This window comes from Carya illinoinensis, chromosome 7, assembly GCF_018687715.1.
Source record: "Carya illinoinensis cultivar Pawnee chromosome 7, C.illinoinensisPawnee_v1, whole genome shotgun sequence".
Classification (NCBI taxonomy): domain Eukaryota; kingdom Viridiplantae; phylum Streptophyta; class Magnoliopsida; order Fagales; family Juglandaceae; genus Carya; species Carya illinoinensis.
In genome coordinates this window covers 8,594,888-8,615,409 of record NC_056758.1, presented here as the reverse complement: position 1 = coordinate 8,615,409, position 20,522 = coordinate 8,594,888, and the positions used below count along the sequence as shown (strand labels likewise).

Below are 20,522 nucleotides of genomic sequence, written 5' to 3'. Positions count from 1 at the left end.
AGTCCTAACTACCCAAAAAGTAGTAGGGTACTAATAAATGCCAACCATGGCCTTTTTTTTGGATAAAAAATACTTTCGAGTCAATTTATTTTATTTTATTTAATCTAATTATTAAAATTTTTTAAAATTTTTAAATAAATATAATAAATAATTTATTTTTTAAAATTCTAAAATAAAATTATATTATATTCTAATAATAATTAATTAAATTTATTCTTTTTATCTCATCCTATCTCAATTCAACTTACTATTCAAACCTTCTTAAATAAATAAAGAAAAATGATATTTACAGTCGTGGTTATACAAGTGGTGTGCAGTCGTTTTGAAAAAAATGAATTAATATGAGACCTACATAAAAAAAAACTAACATTTTAATCATGTATCTCACTCTTTTTTAAAACGATTACACGGTATTTACAATTTCACGACTGTATATAGCATTGCTGATAAATAAATAAAGGGCCGATAGATTTGGTTACTAAAAAAAGAATGCCGACACATCTGATTTTTTCCTCATGTATTTGGAAAGAGCCACATGTGGTGTACTAAATGTGAGCTTAATCAATATACAAATGCAAGATCCAAAGCGATGGGGCTTGATTGCCCTGACTTGAGTGTTGGGCTTTATTTTTGTGCCGGGAAAATGCTAGTTTGTCGGAGGTAGTTGACAGATAAATGTTATCGATCGACGTGAAATGCCATATGGCTAATTTTTATATTAAAAAAATACGAAAATGGCCTGAGTTTTCCTCTCCCAGAACCGGATACCCCCATTGTTAAGAAACCCTAAGCAAAAGCAACGACTTGGCTGCAATATTAAGAGCATTAGCTTTTGTCTCGTTGATTGCTTATCTCGTTCTATCTGTTGTTGCGAACGATAATGACCTTACTAATTGTAATCGCGATCGACGATGAGGACTTTTGTGGCATGCAGAGCATATTTCAGAAAGCCGGAAAGTGATTGATTTCTTGATTGCAATTGCATATTTTTCTATCGCTATTGAGCTCCTTTACTTTGTTAGCTGCGCAAACATTCCTTTCAAATGGGTACTTTTTTATTTATTACCTTTATAGCCCTTTGTGGATTGACTCATTTGCTCAATGGATGGACTTATTATCACCAACACTCATTCCTGTTGACGTTATGCCTCACCATTACTAAAATCCTCACAGTTTTGTTTCATGTGCAAGTGCAATTATCCTGTGACTCTGATCCCGGCCTCTTCTTCTCAAAGCCAAAGTGAGGGAGCTATTCTTGAGGCAAAATGTATTAGAGTTGGATCAAGAGGTCGGGATGATGAAGAATGGGGGTATTAGATTTTGGGAGAGGAAAACTCAAACCATTTTCATGTTTTTTTTAGATATAAAGACTAACGACATAGCATGCCACGTCCATTAGTAACATTTATCGGTAGCAAGCTAGAACCTTTTGATCACATTGATTTGAGGGTTAATGGCAGCATAAAGTAAGGAGGAAAATGAATGAAAATATAATCATAATGATCAAAGGCGGTGATCTTTATCTACCGAGGAGAAGATTTCAAAGTTATTTTTTTAATATTTTTTATTTTATTTTTTTAAATTTTCTGGGCACATGCCAAATATAATTACCAGCGAAAGAACATAAAAGAAAAGATAAAGAATTAGAAGGCACGCAATTCAAAATTTACAATATTTATTGTTTAAAAAAATTCTATTCAACAGCACTAAATTCCATACCTGTTTTTATTATTATTATTTTCTCGACAGATATTCCGTGACTAGAACTCCTTTTCTTTACTCCAAGGATTCGTTAGGCATAAAACCCAAATTCCAAAAACGAAAATATCCTATCGCTCAAACAAGTGGACACACCACCCGTTTACTCGGTACGGCGATGAGTCGACTCGCCCTCGGTGCAGTGAGTCCGAACACGTCGTTCATGTCGAGTTCACTGGGCTTCATCCCGTCCGGCAACTCCCACGTGAAACAATGGAGGAGGTTAGCCACGGCCAAGTCCAGCGCATAGAGTCCGAGCTGCATCCCGGGGCAGGACCTCCGACCTGAACCGAACGGAATAAACTCAAAATTACTGCCTTTAAAGTCCGGCACGCCCTCTCTTAGGAATCTCGAGGGCTTGAAGGCTTCAGGGTCCTCCCAAGAATCCCGATCCCTGCCGATCGCCCACGCGTTGATCATCACACGCGTCTTTGCCGGAATTCTGTAGCCGGATACCTCGGCCTCCTCAGCGGTCTCGTGTAGGAGCAGGGGAATCGGTGGGTGGAGGCGTAGAGTCTCCTTGAGAGAGCATCTGAGGTAGGTTAGCTTCTCGAAGTCGCTCTCTTCGACTCGGCGATCCAAACCCACAACGTCGGCGAGCTCTTGTTGGACCTTCTTGAGATCATCTGGACTTTTCATCAGCTCCGCCATGGCCCACTCTATCGCTGACGCTACTGTCTCCGTCCCACCAAACATCACGTCCTGCATATTACACATATAGCTATAGTTTAAAACAAATTGTTGTAAATTACTGAATTTTCTAAGATCGTTTAAAATGAGTTCATGAGTATTATGTCGTGTATTAAAATTTTGGATGAACAATAATTTATCTCATCATGTTTGTTGAGGAAAGAAGCTCTGATCCCTTGATTGATCATTAGTTACTGAATTGTCACATAAGCATATATAGGCTGCTTTTCGTGCTAGAAAAAATATTTTTTCAAAACTTTTGCTAAAATTATCAAAAAAAAAAAAAAAAAAAAAAAAAAAAAATAATCTTAAGAGGGGAATAAACAGACACATAAAAGTGATTTATTAAGTATTGCTCACCAAATTTTTCAAAAAATATTAAATCTTGAATAAATACGGTAAAGCACGTCAATATATGTCTGTCACAGATCATTTCAAATCTTTTTACCACTCAAGGTATGAGATCTTGTTTGTATTTATACAACGGTAATTATAACCAAGGATTACTATATATTATCTAATTTATTCATTCAAAGATCATTTTAAGTTATTGCTCCAACTTAATTACGTCTCGAGTAGGAAAGAGTTGAAAGACTCATGAGATAGACTGTCTAACATATATAGCGGTCAGGTATAAATGATGTAGGGCTCACTTTATGTATCTATTTCACTTGAAGATCTTGATCCATTGATTCAAGTAGAAAATAATAGTTATCAAAATTAGTGTTTAATAGACTAAATAGAGTTTTTTAAAATTTTAAAAAAAATTAAAACCAAAAAAAAAAAAAAAACTGGTGATTAGGATGATCTGAATTTATCTTACCATGATGATGGCTTTGATGTTATCTTTGGTGAGTTTGATGGAGTCATCGGAATCGCCAACTTTTCCATCCTCGCTGTAAAAAGCTAGCATATCGTCCACCATATCAGTGTCCTCACAGACCGACCCAACAGTTTTCTCGTTCTTCTTCTTCTTCTTCTTCTCCAAGTGATCGTCGATGATGTTGTCGATGAACCTGTCCAGTGAGTGACGTGCCTTAGCCAGCCGGGCATTGAGTCCCTGCGGATCAACCCATCCCATCCAAGGAATGAAATCCGCGATATTGAAAGCTCCAAACAGCTTGGAGAACTCCTGCAGTATCCCAACGAACTCATCCTGTCCTTCGTGCGACTGCGTCCCGAAAGCTGCCCGATAGATTATATTCTTCGTCAGTTCAAATACCAACTCCCCGATGTTCACCGGCTCGCCGGTGTTGGATGCCACGGTACGCACAGTCGCGTCGACCTCCTCTCGCACGGACTCCCACGACTCCGCTCTTTTGCGGCTGAACAGCTTCATCACGCAGAGCTTTCGCATCTGTCGCCAGAAGGGACCGTAGTGAGCAAAGGCCATGTCTGCACGGTCATAGGTGAGGTACTTGATGGCTATGGTGGCAGGACGATTGGAGAAGATGCTGTCCTGAACCAGAAGGACCTGGCGCGCCACCTCGGGGCTCGACACGGCCACCATGTGTAAGTACCCTATCCGGAGGTGAAAGATTCCACCGTATTGCTTTGCCAATTTGGCCAGGCCCCGGTGCGTTAACTGGTCCATCATCCCCATGTTTCCGACGATCGGCAACCCTTTAGGCCCCGGCGGATATGGCAACTTTCTTTGGACAAGAGAAACCAGACCCAACAAGAACAGCAAGGGGATGATGATCATAAGGAAGACTGCCAGGGACAAAGATCCCAAACCAGCTTGTAAGAGAGAATCCATGGCTGATCTGCTCAAGTGAGCTAGGAAGCTTAGAGAATGCAACTCTTAAACGTTGCTAGGTTGGAAGGAGATATTATGATGCTTTATATACTAGTTTATGTAGCTCCTGCGAGCAAGGAAATGCCTTTTTTTTTTTTATTTGAAGACTCGGTCCAAATATAAAATTTGTATTAAACTAATTATTTATTTGTATTGTTCTGGAAATTGACAACCCAGTAAAACCAGAAGACCGGACCACATGCATGAAAGCAAAGAAATTAATTTGGATTTCACACATGACCATGCATTGACGACATGAGGGGTTGGCAATTTGTCTTCCTGTACACTTGGAAGATGCATGTACACACATCATGTAGTACTACTTAAGCAATCCCAGTGATGGATGCAAGATGATTAGCAATATCATTTACCGCGGATTGTATTCTGAAGAAATATAATTTAGATACAAAAGAATTATAAAAAATAATGTAATTTTATATAATATGTTAGATAAAATATTTTATAATAAAGTAGATTATTTACAAATTCTATTCGAAAAATTACAAAACTATGTATCTTAAAAACTACCTAAAAGAATCTATTTTGCAATTTTTTTTATTAATACATTACTAATATTAATATTGGTTATAGACTCTTTAGACTTTGGTTAAACTATCTTTTTCTTTCAACTAATTTGAAGTATGCATATAGATTATTAAAATATAAAATAAATAATAAAATTTACTTTTTAATTTTTGAAATAAGCAGTGATTTGACATGATATTAGAGTAGAAATCTTGAGTTTAGATTTTGACTCTATACTTTATACTATTTAATTAAATATTACATATGTCGTTAGGTCATTATTAAAAAAGAGTCTGATCCACACGTGAGGTGATTGTTAAAATATATAATAAATAATAAAATTTATTTTTTTTCATCCATTTTAATTTTTAAAATAAATAATGATTTCATATATAGCCTAAAAGATGTCCCTAGCTGCTGCTACTGACTCCGCCTGGACCGTTCCTATTTTATGTTGACAACTCAGACGACATATATATTATGTTATCTTTTTTAATATGTTGTTCGGGTGCATGCAATATGCATGCTTCAGTTATATCCTTTAATCTCTAATTTATTTATTTTTTATTCTATATTAAATAGTGATTGAGATATTATGTATATATTAATCACCTTTTAAATATTGATGGTTGCGAGACGTAGGCCTGACACAAGTCCGAATAGGGTTGATTAGTTTCATCGTCCAATGTCCGAATAACACGGAGGTTTAACTAGTCTGAAGATCTATTAGTACGATCATACTAAATCAGTGCATTTTACTGTTTACATATATGCATGTTTGAGAAATTGAAAACTCTCCTAAATTTTAAAATTTGTGGTAATTTTATTTTTAAACATCATTTAAATAAAAAATATTTTTTATTTTTTAAATTTTAATATTTTTATTTAATCATTACATAATTATTATTTAAACATTAAAATTAATATATCTTTTATCAAATTCAAAATAAAAGACAAAAATTAATATAAATTTTATAAACTTCAACATAAAAATAATATTAAAAAGTTGTATTCAAATGATTTTTTAATTTTATAATTTTTTTACTCAATTTCTTTTCTATCATCTCCCAAATTCAAATAAAATATATTCACTCAAATTATTTTATTACAATTTATAAAATTCTTATATATCCCAAAAGTCCAAACATGCCCAGAGTCTCGATGCTTCCAAACGATCAAGTCTCGTTGTTTAGCAAATTAATAAATGTATGTTAAACGAGAAAATTTAAATAGAAAACATTTAAATTAAACTAAAATAAATAAGAAAAGATAGGAGAGCAGGTTTTTGGTCAATTGGCATCGATATGTAGTTTGAACATTGTTAAAAACGACATATATGTTTGAATATTAAGAATGTTCGGAAATATTTGAGAATTGTGAGAATTTATTTGGGATTAGATTTTGAGAAATAATAAAGAAAAAATTAAATCAAAATATTTCTTAAAAGAATAATGTTATTATATATGCTTCCCCAGTTATACTGCCCATTTTGCACTATTGATATGATTCTATGTACCTAATTTATTTAAAAAAAATAAAAACATATTCTAAACAAAATGGCATTTGAAAACACAAAAATAGAAAAACTGAAATCTTTGCCTCTGTACCATTTTTACGTTTGTGTGTGCGTGTGTTTTTTTTTTCCTAATAAATAATGTACTACTACATGGTAATGCCATGTAAATGAGACAGAGTAAGTGGTAGGGTTGCACTCATTTAAGTAAAATGACACTATTTTATATATATATTCTTAAAACCGGCAAGTTCAGCAGTTTTCCAGGAGTTCAAACCGGCACCGAATCATCAATATTGGTTTTTCCTCAATTCCTATCCCCCGGCGACCAGTTCTTTGCTAGTTCTGTGCTCCGACAATCGATCTGATCGATTCACAGCCTATTCAAGCAATTTCTATATAACTCTAGTAAGCGGTATAATTGGGCAATATAGTAGCATTTCTATTTTTAAATTAAGTATTATAATATTATTGTTTGTGAAAATTGATATATAAAATTAAAAAGTTGTTTGAATATAATTTTTAAATATGTTTTTAAGTTTTTAAAGTTGTATTGATTTTTATATTTGAATAATGATTAGATAAAAAGTTTAAAATTTAAAAATAATTTTTTTATATTTAAGAAATATTAAAATTAAAATTTTGAAAATTTTTGAAAAGTTGATAATTTGCAAAACATGCATGATATCTTGCTAAAACTGAGGTGTGCTTTCGTGATAATGATGATAACATTAATGATATCACGAAAAATCTAAAAGCAAAATGAACGCAGATAAAACACTACAAGAGATATGATTTTTTGAGACCAAAAATTTTGTCTCAAAAAATAGAAATTTCGTCCTTAAAAGTTTTGGGAGACGAAAAAATTTTGTCTCTATTTTGTTTCAAAAAGGCTGTCTCAGAAAGTTTTCAGAGACGAAAATTGATTTTCGTCTCTGAAAAGTATTTTTAGGGACGAAATTGGGCGGAACCGGTCGAAACCGTTCGAACGGGAAATTTTTTCTGAGACAAAAAAATGTCGTCTCAGAATCAAGTTCGAACGGAAATAGTTTTGTTCGAACAACATGAAATGCTAATTCGAACCAATAACCATATCTGACCAAGTCCGTTCGAACAAAAAAGTTCGTAAGCGACTTTAGTTTGAAGAAAAATATTAACTGTTCGAACAAATAATCTATTTACAGAAATCTTCTGTTCGAACAGACTTTTAGAAATAAATTTATTCGAATAAGTATTTAGCTGTTCGAACGAACGGATGGATTGTATTTCTCGGTAAGTTCGAATGGGTATATTTTTTTTCAAATGGGAATTTATTGATTCGAATGGATATGTTTTTGTTCGAATGTATGCATAAATGGTAATTTACCATTCAAACGACATTGATCAAACAAAATGAAATTGATACTAATACAAATTGTAATCTATATACATCAATTGTTCAAATGTTTACAAACATCGTAAATATTAAAGGCAATTAAAAAAAACAAATGAATTATGATTGTGGTGGTGGTGGTGGTATAGGGTTTTGGGACATCATTAATTGAAATTGTTCAAACATTTTTTGGTTATTTAATTGTAGCCTCTCTTCTAATCTTGCTTCTAAATCTGCTGCTTGATCTAATCAGGTCAACAACTCTTTTTCCTTCGATCTCAATCGTTCTATCTCAAGTGCAGCTTCCTCTAATTTTTTAATCTTGTTGTCATTCGATCTGGCTTTAGAAGATGATGAAGATGCTGAGGATGGCTTCACGCAACGTCCTAAGCCCTTCAAATATCCAGAACGTGATCCAAGAACTTGAGAAAAGATTTGAGCATCGTTGACAGATGATTCATCAGATGGATCCGCAACAGTGTCTTTAAGAGATATCATCTTGTCCTGGAAAAAGAAAAACATTAAAATTAGTATATGTAACAAAAATATATTTAGACAGTGAAATTAAATAAACTTAAACTTACATAATTTGCCTCTGCCTCAGGATTGCTCCAAACACCATCACGATTTTTATGTGCTTTAGCATACAATTGGGTCATATCATAATCAGTAGGATTTTCTTCTTGTTGCAAAATGAAAATTAATATCATAATTTATATGAAAAAAGTGTATATATTAAGATTTAATGGAGACAATAAGAACTAAATATTTTTTTTGACAAGCGATGAAAAGATCGAGAACTCGCGTGATGGTGTATCGTTAAATTTGATCTATTTGTTTTGTTCACTGCACTCTGTTTCTAAAAAAAAGTATTGTAATTTCATCTATTATATATTATTAAAAAAAAGATAGTAGAGAAATTACCTGATAAGCAGGATCTTCAAACAGATCACAAACTTTCTCTCATTCGTTTGGTGGCATTGCTTGGAATGGATTTTGACGCGCCTCTATCATAGTACTGAACTTCTGGTAGTGTGCATGACATCGACCTTTGTACCTCCGGAATGCATTCGACATGAGTTCTTCAATCGTTAGTCGATCCTCCCGCCGACCAAAATTTAGTTCAAACTTGTCCTTCAAAGAATTATAAACAATTAGTATAATTTCAAACATTCGCATTTAAATAAAAATGTTATACAAAGTAACTTATTACCAGACAACGATTTTGATGTGGTCTTTCACATCTTGGGGAACTTTAGCCCAAGATGATGTAGTCATTGGTGCATACGTGCGAGTAAGTGTACCAACATAAGAAGCAAGCCGAGCTGCCGAATCCCCAGAGCCACCGGTGTGATCATCAGATATATCAACTTTAATTTTACCCACTTTCCTTACTTTTTCTATGCAGACACCCCTCGTAATGCCTCTAACTCGGCGCTAGTTTACAATAGCTATATATACAAATGGCTTAGAATATATTTTAATTAAATTAATCTTATTTGAAAGATATACATTGAAAAAATACCTTGTTCTGGTTCTTGTAACGGTGGCCCACCACTGTTGGCAGGTGAAGCACATGGGGATTCGCTAAGTGGTGGGGATGGCTCACGTGTTCTTTTGCGTTTAGGAGGCATATCTGTTTGAAATTATAATAAATTATTATTCGAAAAAAATACATGAAATATTTTTATAAGAATTTTACCTACACAAATATCTGTTTGAAAAGCATTCGGTATCAGTATTGCTGGACCAATCGCTCTCATCCTCAGTAGACACTTCAGTTGATTCATGTTCTTCCGACATGTCACCTTCAATTACTTCAGGTTGAACATCTTCTCTGCGCAATGGGACCATGTCATAATGGCTTAGATCAACAAACAGATTGATGCCTGATTCATTTTCTTGATATGCTTCTTCATGGTCTGGACTATCAACTTCTTCATGTGGTTTGTCTGCCTCTGGAATATAATCATACACATTTCTTCATGTGGTTTGTCTGCCTCTGGAATATAATCATACACATTTCTTGGCGCAAATTTCTCGACTATTCTCCATGGATTTCCGAACTCCGGATCATCTAAATAAAAAACTTGATTTGCTTGGCATGCGAAAACAAATGGGTCGTCCTCATACCATTTGCGAGATGTATTGACACTTACAAAATATTCATCCTTACGTACTCTCAACCTAGGATTCGAGACATCCCACCAATTACATTTAAATAACCAGACCATATATCCCCCCACATACTTTAATGCTATGATAACCTTCACAATTCCGTAAAAATCAATATTTTCATCCCCATGGCTTCCTTCGACAACAACCCCACAATTTTGAGTTTTCCTATATCGTTCTCTGTCTGCTGTGTGAAATCTATATCCACGCACCAAACATCCTGAATATTGGATAGCCCGCTTAGATGGACCACATGCCAAAGCATATACTTCTGGTGAGATTTCACCTGAATGTTCATTATATTTCGATGCAACTTACATAAATAAATTTTATTCTATTTATATCAATATCATATATAAATATGATGATACCTACAAATTAAATAAAGTTTAAAATACTTTCAAGCATAATTTTTTCCCGAATAATACCGTATGTTCAAACCATGAGGCAAATTCTTCTTCATGCGTCTTTTCTACGTCAGTCACACCATTCGTGCGAAGTAGTTATATATGTTCGCTGCATATGTTAATGTGAGTTATTAATTTGTATCAATATATACTATATTATTAGAAATGCACTTAATACTACTACCAAATTAGATGATCATCACGAACCTCAAATACTGTTCAATCTCTTCACAATTATTTAAGACATACCATCGAGCTCTTTTAAACTCTCGCCCACATAGGTCATAGCCCCCTTGTGCACCTATAGGACGTACTTTCTGGGAAAACACAGTAAATGCTGACGAAACTCCCATTTGTCCACCTTCATAATTTCGATCCGGTCTCGTAAATCTAGTATCAACCCCACGAAAATACATTGAACAAAATGTATGCCACTCATTATGAATATATGACTCTGCGATCGATCCTTCCGGACGAGCCTTATTCCCCACAGATCGATTAAGTTTTTTCAAAAACCGTTCAATAGGATACATCCATCTATACTGAACGGGGCCAGCAACTAAAGCCTCACGAGGGAGATGCACAGCCAAATGAACCATTACATCAAAGAATGAATGCGGGTACAAACTCTCCAATTTACACAATATCAATGCAATGTCAGCTTCCATTTTTAATAAGGCATCAACTTTTAACGTTCTACTGCAAATATTTCTGAAAAATCGCCCTAATTCTGTGATAGCTGTACGAACATCTAGAGTAAGCTTTCCACGCACACCAACTGGCAACAATCGCTATAAAAATATATGGCAGTCGTGACTTTTTAGACCAGTTATCTTCCAATCATGAGGTCGGACACATCTTGACATGTTCGAAGCATAACCATCGGGTAATTTGATTGTCATAAACCAATCACAGAATTTCTTTCTCTCATCACCTGAAAGTGTATACCATCCAATGGGCATATAAGCTGATGACTCAGTATCTTGCAAATGCAACTCTGATCTGATTCCTAACTCTTTCAAATCTTTACGAGAGTTGACTGTATCTTTTGTTCTTCCTTGTATTGACATCAGGGTACCCAAAATATTCTCACATATATTTTTTCAATATGCATTACGCCTAGATTGTGACGCAGTGTTAAGGTAGACCAGTATGGCAACTCAAAAAAAATACTTTTTTTGGTCCAATTCAATTCCACTGCTTGTCTTTTCCTCTTTCGGCATCTTGCATTCTTTCCAAATCTGTTGTCTGGGACATCTGCCAATTGAGTGAGAATATCACTGCCAGAATACTCTGGCGGTGATGACCTACGATCAACCGTTCCATCAAACATTACCCTATTGTTTCGCCATCTATGATCATGAGGTAGATATTGACGGTGTCCCATGAAACATAATTTCCGGCCATTCGCTAACCACTGAGACTGTGTATCTTTGTTACAAATAGGACAAGCCATTTTTCTTTTTGTGCTCCACCCAGACAAGTTCCCATATGCCGGAAAATCATTTATTGTCCAAAGTACTGCAGCATGCATTTTGAATTCACGCGAAGCGGCCACATCATATGTATTGACACCCTGTTCCCACAACTCTTTCAACTCTTCCATCATTGGCTGCAAATACACATCTATTTCATTTCCTGGTGACCTTGGCCCTGGAATCAATAGAGTCATTATAAAATAAGGATCCTTCATACACTTCCATGGTGGCAAATTATAAGGCATTACTATGACAGGCCAAGTGCTATGAGAAGTGCTAATGTTGCCAAATGGATTAAACCCATCAGTTGCTAAACCAAGACGTACATTGCGAGGTTCTTCAGCAAACCATGGATACTCGTCATCAAATTTCTTCCATTGTAAGGAATCTGCAGGATGAGTGAGAAATTGATCATTTTGAACTCTTTCTGTGTGATGCCAAGTCATATCTCTTGCAGTCATCCGGGAAGTAATAATCTTTGAAGTCGAGGAATAAGCGGAATATGTCTTAGCACTTTCTGGGGTACATTACGCTTATCTGATGTCCATCTTGACTCAAGACACACCGGACATGATTCACATTCTGCATATTGCTTCCAGAAGAGAACACAATCATTCTTACATGCATGGATGATATTATAATCAAATCCTAACCCTCGCTTCAATTTCTTCGCTTCATAAAAATTTCGAGGTACTACGTTATTCTCTGGCAGAGCCTCTTTAAATAATTCAAGTAGCATATCGATAGCCTTTGCAGAAATACGACAAATAGACTTTATATGGAGCAACCTGACAGTGAATGACAACTTGCTATGACGGGTGCACCCTTCGTACAATTCTCGTTGTGCATCCTCCCACAATGATCCAAAGTCTTCATTTCCCTCAAATGACTGGGTAGATGTTCCTTCTCCAACCCTGGCACCAAATATGCCTGCGCCAAGATCTCCTAACATTTCAGCCATATCTTCTCCATTATCATAACCATCATCAGAAATATCAACATTTATGTCCTCCGTGTCGATCTCGTTACATTCATCCATCTGGTTGAGATGACTACCAAATCTAACTCCTTGGGGAAATGGTTCTCCATGTAAAACCCAATGTGAATATTTACCATCAATTCCATTTACGAATAAATGATCCTCCACAGCCGTCATATTATAAGAACTAAGGTTTTTGCACTTCTTACATGGGCATCTTATAAATCCTCAACTATCAACACTCCCACAAGCAAATTCTAAGAAAGACTTCACCCCTTGTGCATATTGCTTATAGTCTCGACCAAGTCTATCTCCCAACAACATCCAACTTTTATCCATCTATAAAAGAAAACCACAATCATGGGATAAACACTATCATTCAACTATTACAATACATGTGTTTAATTATCCTGTACTTTTAAGGTAGTTGGTCCTATCCCATTCGAGAGACTATCATCTATATCGCATATATATTCAGTCTAAAACTCGTATGTTAGGAAAAATTTCGGCAGCATTTCCCTACAATTCTCCAAGTATGCTAGTCACGATAAGCCGTCGACCCTATTCATGAGCCGAGAAACTTATGAACTACATACTCGAAGAATGTAGGAAAATGCTAAATCAAAATTTAAATTGACTAACATAGGAGTTATAACTAGGTATATATGCCATATAGATGATAGAATCTCAAACTGTCCACTTTGGACAATTCAAGAGTTATACCCAAATATTCTTTAAGAGAATATTTGGCCACAACTCTCGAACGGGTCTAAGGTTTAACTGCATGTAAAATAACTACAAAATCCAAACACTCAGTAGTAAACATAACAAGCATACATCACAAATACATGGGAAGATTACATTACAAGTATACATGATGGGCCATTAAAGATTTTGAAATATTTAATACTTGAGTACTTACTTATATTCAAGTATTTAATTATAATTTTTTAATTAAATATCTTATTATTCCTTTGGAATATTAAGCTATTTAATTAGTGTGCTTAGATATAATTAATTATACATTATGTATTAATCATCTTATTACTTGAGTACTTAAATATCTTCACATATTTAATTATAATTTTTTAATTAAATATCTTATTATTATATTTGGAGTATTAAGCTATTTAATTAGTGTACTTAGATATAATTAATTATACATTATGTATTAATCATCTTATTACTTGAGTACTTAAATATCTTCACATATTTAATTATAATTTTTTAATTAAATATCTTATTATTATATTTGGAGTATTAAGCTATTTAATTAAACTATATCATAGATATAATTAATTATACATTATGTATTAATCATCATAATTAATACTTGAGTACTTACTTATGTTCAAATATTTAATTATAATTTTTTAATTAACTATCTTATTATTATATTTGGAGTACTAACTGCTATTTAATTATCACTGCAAATAATAAGTATTTAATTGATACTGTTCGAACAAACACTCTATAAGTTCGAATGGAACGCTGGTCGAGTTATATTCTGTTCGAACAAATAAAAATAAATTCGAACGGTATTCAGAGCGTTCGAATTAAACCAACTCAGAAACCAGTTACGAAACAGAGCACAAAACTGATAAACAAAACACAATTTTCACATTCATGATGCCATATTTCAATACAACACATTGAAAACTATATGAATATCTCTAAATATGATTATTAAACAACATAGAAAACTAATCAAACTTACCTCTTGTACTAGCAATTCAAATTTCAGTCAATCCACAATACCTATATATACATAAAACACATTAAACTGTTGTTCTATCCCAACAAATAAATGCAAAAACTCTATAGATATTTGTAAACGAAAATCGGAATGAAAAATACAAAAAAACACAACTTACCTCTTGTCCTTCTCCTTTCTCTCTCAAGAATCTCTTCTCTCTCAATGCTTTCAAGCTCTCTCTCTCCACAACACTCTCTCACAGCCTCTGCCACGCTCTCTCTCCTTTTCTCAATCTTCAATCTGAGTGAAAATGAAGTGAAAGGATTGGATTAATAATATGTGCATTTCAGTTCGAACTAAATTTTAAGCAGTTCAAACGCGAAAATCCAGATACCGCTAATTTTTCCCACAATTTTTTCCCGTTCGAATTAATATTTTTCCAGTTCGAACAGAAAAAAGGAATATTCTCCAGCATATACCGATAACTTGGCGCGAATTTTCCCTCCAAACAAAAAAAATTCGTTCGAACATGAATTATCTCTATTCGAACTAACATTATATTTGTTCAAACAGATAATTAGATAAATATATAACTATACACATAATACACCCAATATTATTATGTGTATATGTAAAAATTATATAGACTATATAATACTAAGTGTCACTAATATCATAATACTAAGTTTCTTATCAATCTATAATATTAAGTATTTAAAATAGTATAATATTTTATTTACAATCACTAATAGTGTTATACTTATAAGTTAGTGATACTAAGTATCACTAATAGTATAATACTAAGTGATATTAAAGTATAGATACCATCAAAATATAAAAACTAATAATACTGTAATACTTTATAATATAGTCCAAGTACTTGGTTTATTATTAATATACAAACTAAATATATTAGAAATATGTTTTTTATACATATAATTAATGCAATGTTTTACTATATACTTACTATATTTACTTTATAATGCAATGTTTTAGACAATACTATTTTATACTCATCTAATGCATAATATATATACTATTACATATATATATACTAGATACTTACAATATATAAGTAACTAGTATAAAACTCTATACTATCGATATATAGTTATCTAATATATATTATTAGATATACTAGTGAGAAATTTTTTATTAGTACTAGTATACTTTGTATTATATACTAGTATTACTAATACTTCTCAATTGTTTTACCTCTTGTACTTATATATATATATATTTTTTTTATGAAGTATTATATAATTCATTCAAACTTATACCCTTTTAATTCGAACTTATATCCTTTTAATTCGAACTGATTATACTTCCGTTCGAACGAAATCACGTATTTAAGCCGCGAACCAGTTTCTTCTCCATTCATTTCGTGCCTCCTCTCATTCGAACTCTTCGATTCCTCCGTCGATAGCAGCCACAACGCCGCCACCAACTCCGACCAACTCCTCAAATCTCCTAGAACAAGAGGTATGGGTTAAATGTGCTTTATTTTTATTAGCTTTTTAGTTAGTTTTGGGGGGGTCGGATTTTGAATCAATCCGGCCCCATTTTGTTGTTTTGGGGGCAAATGACACAACTATAATCGGTAGAAATGATAGAGATTTACTCCTAAATCATTTCTATCGATTAAAATATTGGATTCCTTCGTAAAAATGAATGTGTCGGTTCGGTTCTGATTCGACTCAGCCATGTCTGTTTAGCTTAGATCCGTTCGAATGAATATAAATTCCATTCGAATTGAAGTCAAGTCCATTCGAATTAAATTTAGGTTCATTCGAATGGAATATAATTTTATTTGAATGGATTTTAGGCTAATTCGAATGGAGTTATCTGAGATCATTAAATTAATTTTATGTTCATTCGAATGAAGTTAAATTTCATTCGAATGAATATAATTTAATTCGAATGGAATTAAAGGCCATTCGATTAATTCCATTCGAATAAGCAGTTGTCAACCATGATAGCACAACATCATCATTCCTTTAATTCACTTTAATTAGATCACATATATCTTTTATACATCAACAGTATACTAATGGCAAGCAGCAGCGGAAGAAAACGTTCCAGACCCCAGACAGTCGAAAGTACCTCTGCATCTCCTTCTCAGCCGGCCGTCAGGGCTATACTAGTTGAGCGGGAGATCATTCTAGGTGACTTCCGTGACCTCACTTGGGAGGGGCGGAGCATACATGACATCATCACCGATCGTGGATGGACCCCGATCTGTCGACAAAGGGGCACAGCATATCCTGAGATGGTCGGTGAGTTTTACCGTACCATGGGTGAGCAGTCTGGTGATGCTCTATGCTATAACTTAGTAGTCCGGGGAGTGAGTATTATATTCTCTCCCCGCGTTATTGCTGAGTTTCTAGATTTGTGGCGAGAGCCCGGTGCCTATCCTCCTGCAGCAGCAGCGAGATCAGCGACTGCACCATCTGGAGAGGACACAACAGTCGCATCCTCATCGCCAGTGCCGGATGTACAGACCACAGAGCTGGATGCTAGCTCGGATGATAGTGAGAGCGGTGATGAGGTACCTGATGATGGTCTCACAGACGATCAGGTTCGTGACCTAGTGCGAGACCCTGAGGCTCCTCCATATGATGGCAGTAAAGTGATCCGACAGGCCGACTGTATAGCATTTTTCAGAATGCTTAATTTGATTGTTGGATATAACATTGATCCGAAAAAATACAAGACCGATTTCGGGATCGAGCGGGCTAGATTTTTGTTATGGTTAGCATGGGGGGAGCCGATTGATCTGGCATTATATTTCTTTCTCCGCATTCGCACAGAGTTACGCTATTCGGGTGAAGGTAGTCTACCATTTGCGCTTTTGATATCTAACCTCTTACTCCATTCAGGGGTTACAATGACTTTGACTGAGCGGAGGTCGCCACAGATGGGGCCCATTAACAAGATCACATTCAGTAAGAGCAAGGGTCACTTGTCGAAGACTTGTGCAGTCCTACAGGATCAGCCTCCGCCTATTGATCCAGCTTCTACTGCTGCTGCCCCTATTGAGAGACACCCTGCTGGGGCTACTCCAGATGAGGTACGAGCTATATTGGCGGACCACCGCTACATTTTATTGAGGGACTTCATTCAGCCCATGATGGAGAAGCTTAAGGACCTAGAAGGACGCTTGCAAACTTTACAGGAGGATTTTGATTTATATAATAAATAAATATTGTTAGTAATTTTTTTACTTTTTTAGGTTGTATAGAACATCTAACTCATTTTGGAATGTAATTAATGCAGTATAGTTTTTATTTTTACTGTTTGCTAGCCTCTTTTTATTGTTAATTATATTTTCTTCTCATTATACTTAGTGTTCACGATAATTGAAAAAATGACACTATCTTTAAATTAATATTTAGTTAACTAAAATATTTTTAAATTAATTACATAAAATTAATTATTTATGAATTTGTAAATATTTTAATTCATTGTAAATCATAATATATAATATATAGAACTTTTTATTTACTTTGGAAATGATAAAAAATTAATAGAAAAAATATGTATTCTTACCATTTTAACAATATATCTTTTCAATTAAATAATACCGTTCGAACACGTTAATACTAATTTGAACAAATAATATTGTATTCGAATTAATTAATTTTCTGTTCGAATTAAATTTAATTAGTTCGAACGGTATAGATTTTTGGAGACGACCTAATTCGTCTCAGAATCTCAAGTTCGAACTAATTTGTTTTAGTTCGAACGGATTTATAAGGTTTTCTATGTTTTGAGACGAAATTAATTTCGTCTCAAAAAAGTACTTTTAGGGATGAAATTAATTTCGTCCCTAAGAAATTTCGTCCCTAAAAATTAAATTTCTTGTAGTGAAAGTAGGCCGGATACTTTTTTTCGCTATGTTCTTGGCTGCGCACTTTCATCCACAGTTAAATTCTTTATTATATATATAAGGATATTTTAAATTATGAATATCTTCATAAAATACTATTATGTATTGTATTTTTTGTTATTATAATTATTATAAAATAATTATACATTTTCCTTATAATATTGATGAATTTTCACTTCCATGCCCGGTCAGTGAAAGGTTTTTATTTTGGCAAGTGTTACAATAATAAAGAAATTTTATAAAAATAAATATTAAAATTCAAATTGATATAGTTTCATATGATATATTATATCTATTTAATTATTAAAATAATTCTATAATTTAAATATTTCTTCAAATTATATTAATTTATAAATTTATTTTTATAAAATATTTTAGTGCTAAATATTCTTCTATTTTTTGATAAATAAAATTCATTAATAAATCCCAAGTACAAAATGTTAGAATCAGAATAGCAAATAGAGATCGAAATTTACAAACAGTGAGACAATTGTGAATCTGTCTCTTGGATAAATATTATATTCCACTCAAAAATTGAGTTATGCAAAAGAGAACCAGGAAATTATATCTTCAGGATACAACACTGTTTATATATTATGTAGATTAAATTCTGAACACTAATCTTAAAATGAACATATGTAAATAGCAGGCACTGATGCAATATTTCATTTTGATTTAAACAAAACGGTCAGAAAATAACTGTTATTAACAATTGTTAATAACTGTAAAAACTCAAGCAATGCATCATATCATTTAATTAAAATAAATCCGTCACTTGCGACGATGCTAAGTACGTCTAAAGCATTAATGCGTCTATATATTGAACACGAAGCGCACTGAGTGACACTACCATTATATATCTATCTTTATATTCTATTTTTATATATCGTGAAACTCATTCATTTATAAACTACTAAAAGTTTAATTATTTTTTCAATACAAGGCTGACAAAAAATCACATTAAAAAAAAGCTGTAAATTATAAGAGCAAGAGATTTGACGCTTGACCTCATAAGAAGTTTGATGCAGTCAGTATTGTCGTGTTCAGACCATAACCCATTTGATGCTTTCATCTCACCATGCATTTCTTAGTTTTTTTTTTTTTTTTTTTTTTTTTTTCCAACTTTTAATTCGTACATATTAATTATAATATTTGTATGGCAACCAATTAAAGAGAAAACCCTGTTAATATACTTGATTTATTCAATTAATTTAATTTGCATGTGCTTGATAACCAAGATAAGAGACTTTGATTGCGTGTGTTAGGATCATCACAACGTCATTTTCGTTCATAAACAACATTCGTCAGTAGTGGGATTTGCACTTGTTTTTTTTCCTATTCCTTATTAGATTGAGATCAGTGGGAAAAGCAATACGAAATGTCATGTTGGCTCAAGTGCAAATATTCAAAGCAGGATGAAGTCAGAATTATAAGTTAATACTTTTATACCAGAACAATCCGCCGTCCATTTCTAAATGATAATATATACAAATCTATAAATTTCGTACAAATCTTTTATTAAAATTAAAAAAAAGAAGTAAATTTTATTATGAAAAAGTGTGAATTTTAAAAAATTTGAAAATTGAATAAAATATTATTATTATTTTAAAATTTTAAATTATTTACTATATTTTGTATAAAAATTTTAAAAAATTATAATAATAAAATAAAACGAGATAAAATAAAATAAGATTAATCGAAAATATTTTTCAATTCAAACTGCGTTTAGATAGCTTTACAAGTTAACCTCATAAATACTTGGAAAGTGGGATTAGAGAGCGTAATTAGGTCTGGTCCACAGAAATATATAATTACGTAGACAAATTCTCAATTAAAGAAGCTGTCCATATCATGGTTCAAGTTTTCTACAAAATAATAAATTAAATTTAGACCTTTCTGTACTGCCAAACAGCAAAAAGAAAACTCCTGTGCTGACCGAACCAGTACACTGTCGTTTTCCCCGTGATACCACGATTTAACCTTTTTAAGGATTGCACGTTTGAACAAGAATAACATTTCTGTCTGTCCATTTAAACAGGAGATAGATTTATAAATTGATATAATTTATATTAAATTATATAATTAATTTTAATATAAAAAAATATAATGCATCAAGTGAAATTATGTTAATTTATGAGTTTATTTTTATATCATTTTTTTATAAAATAAAGATAAATTTACATATGTAATATTATATATTTCCAGTTGCTAATGTTTCTTTAAATATCTATCGATAAATAAA

General features: G+C 33.1%; 1 protein-coding gene across 1 annotated transcript; it reads right to left on the bottom strand.

The window, feature by feature from the left end:
- Window positions 1–1,658: 1,658 nt before the first annotated feature.
- Window positions 1,659–4,281, bottom strand: LOC122317250 (cytochrome P450 84A1-like). Its single transcript, XM_043134230.1, has 2 exons — window positions 3,272–4,281; window positions 1,659–2,460 (listed from the first exon to the last, which is right to left on the bottom strand). The coding sequence occupies exons 1-2, from the start codon at window positions 4,205–4,207 to the stop codon at window positions 1,837–1,839; spliced, it is 1,560 nt and encodes a 519-aa protein (XP_042990164.1). The 5' UTR covers window positions 4,208–4,281; the 3' UTR covers window positions 1,659–1,836.
- Between the last annotated feature and the right edge of the window lie 16,241 nt (window positions 4,282–20,522).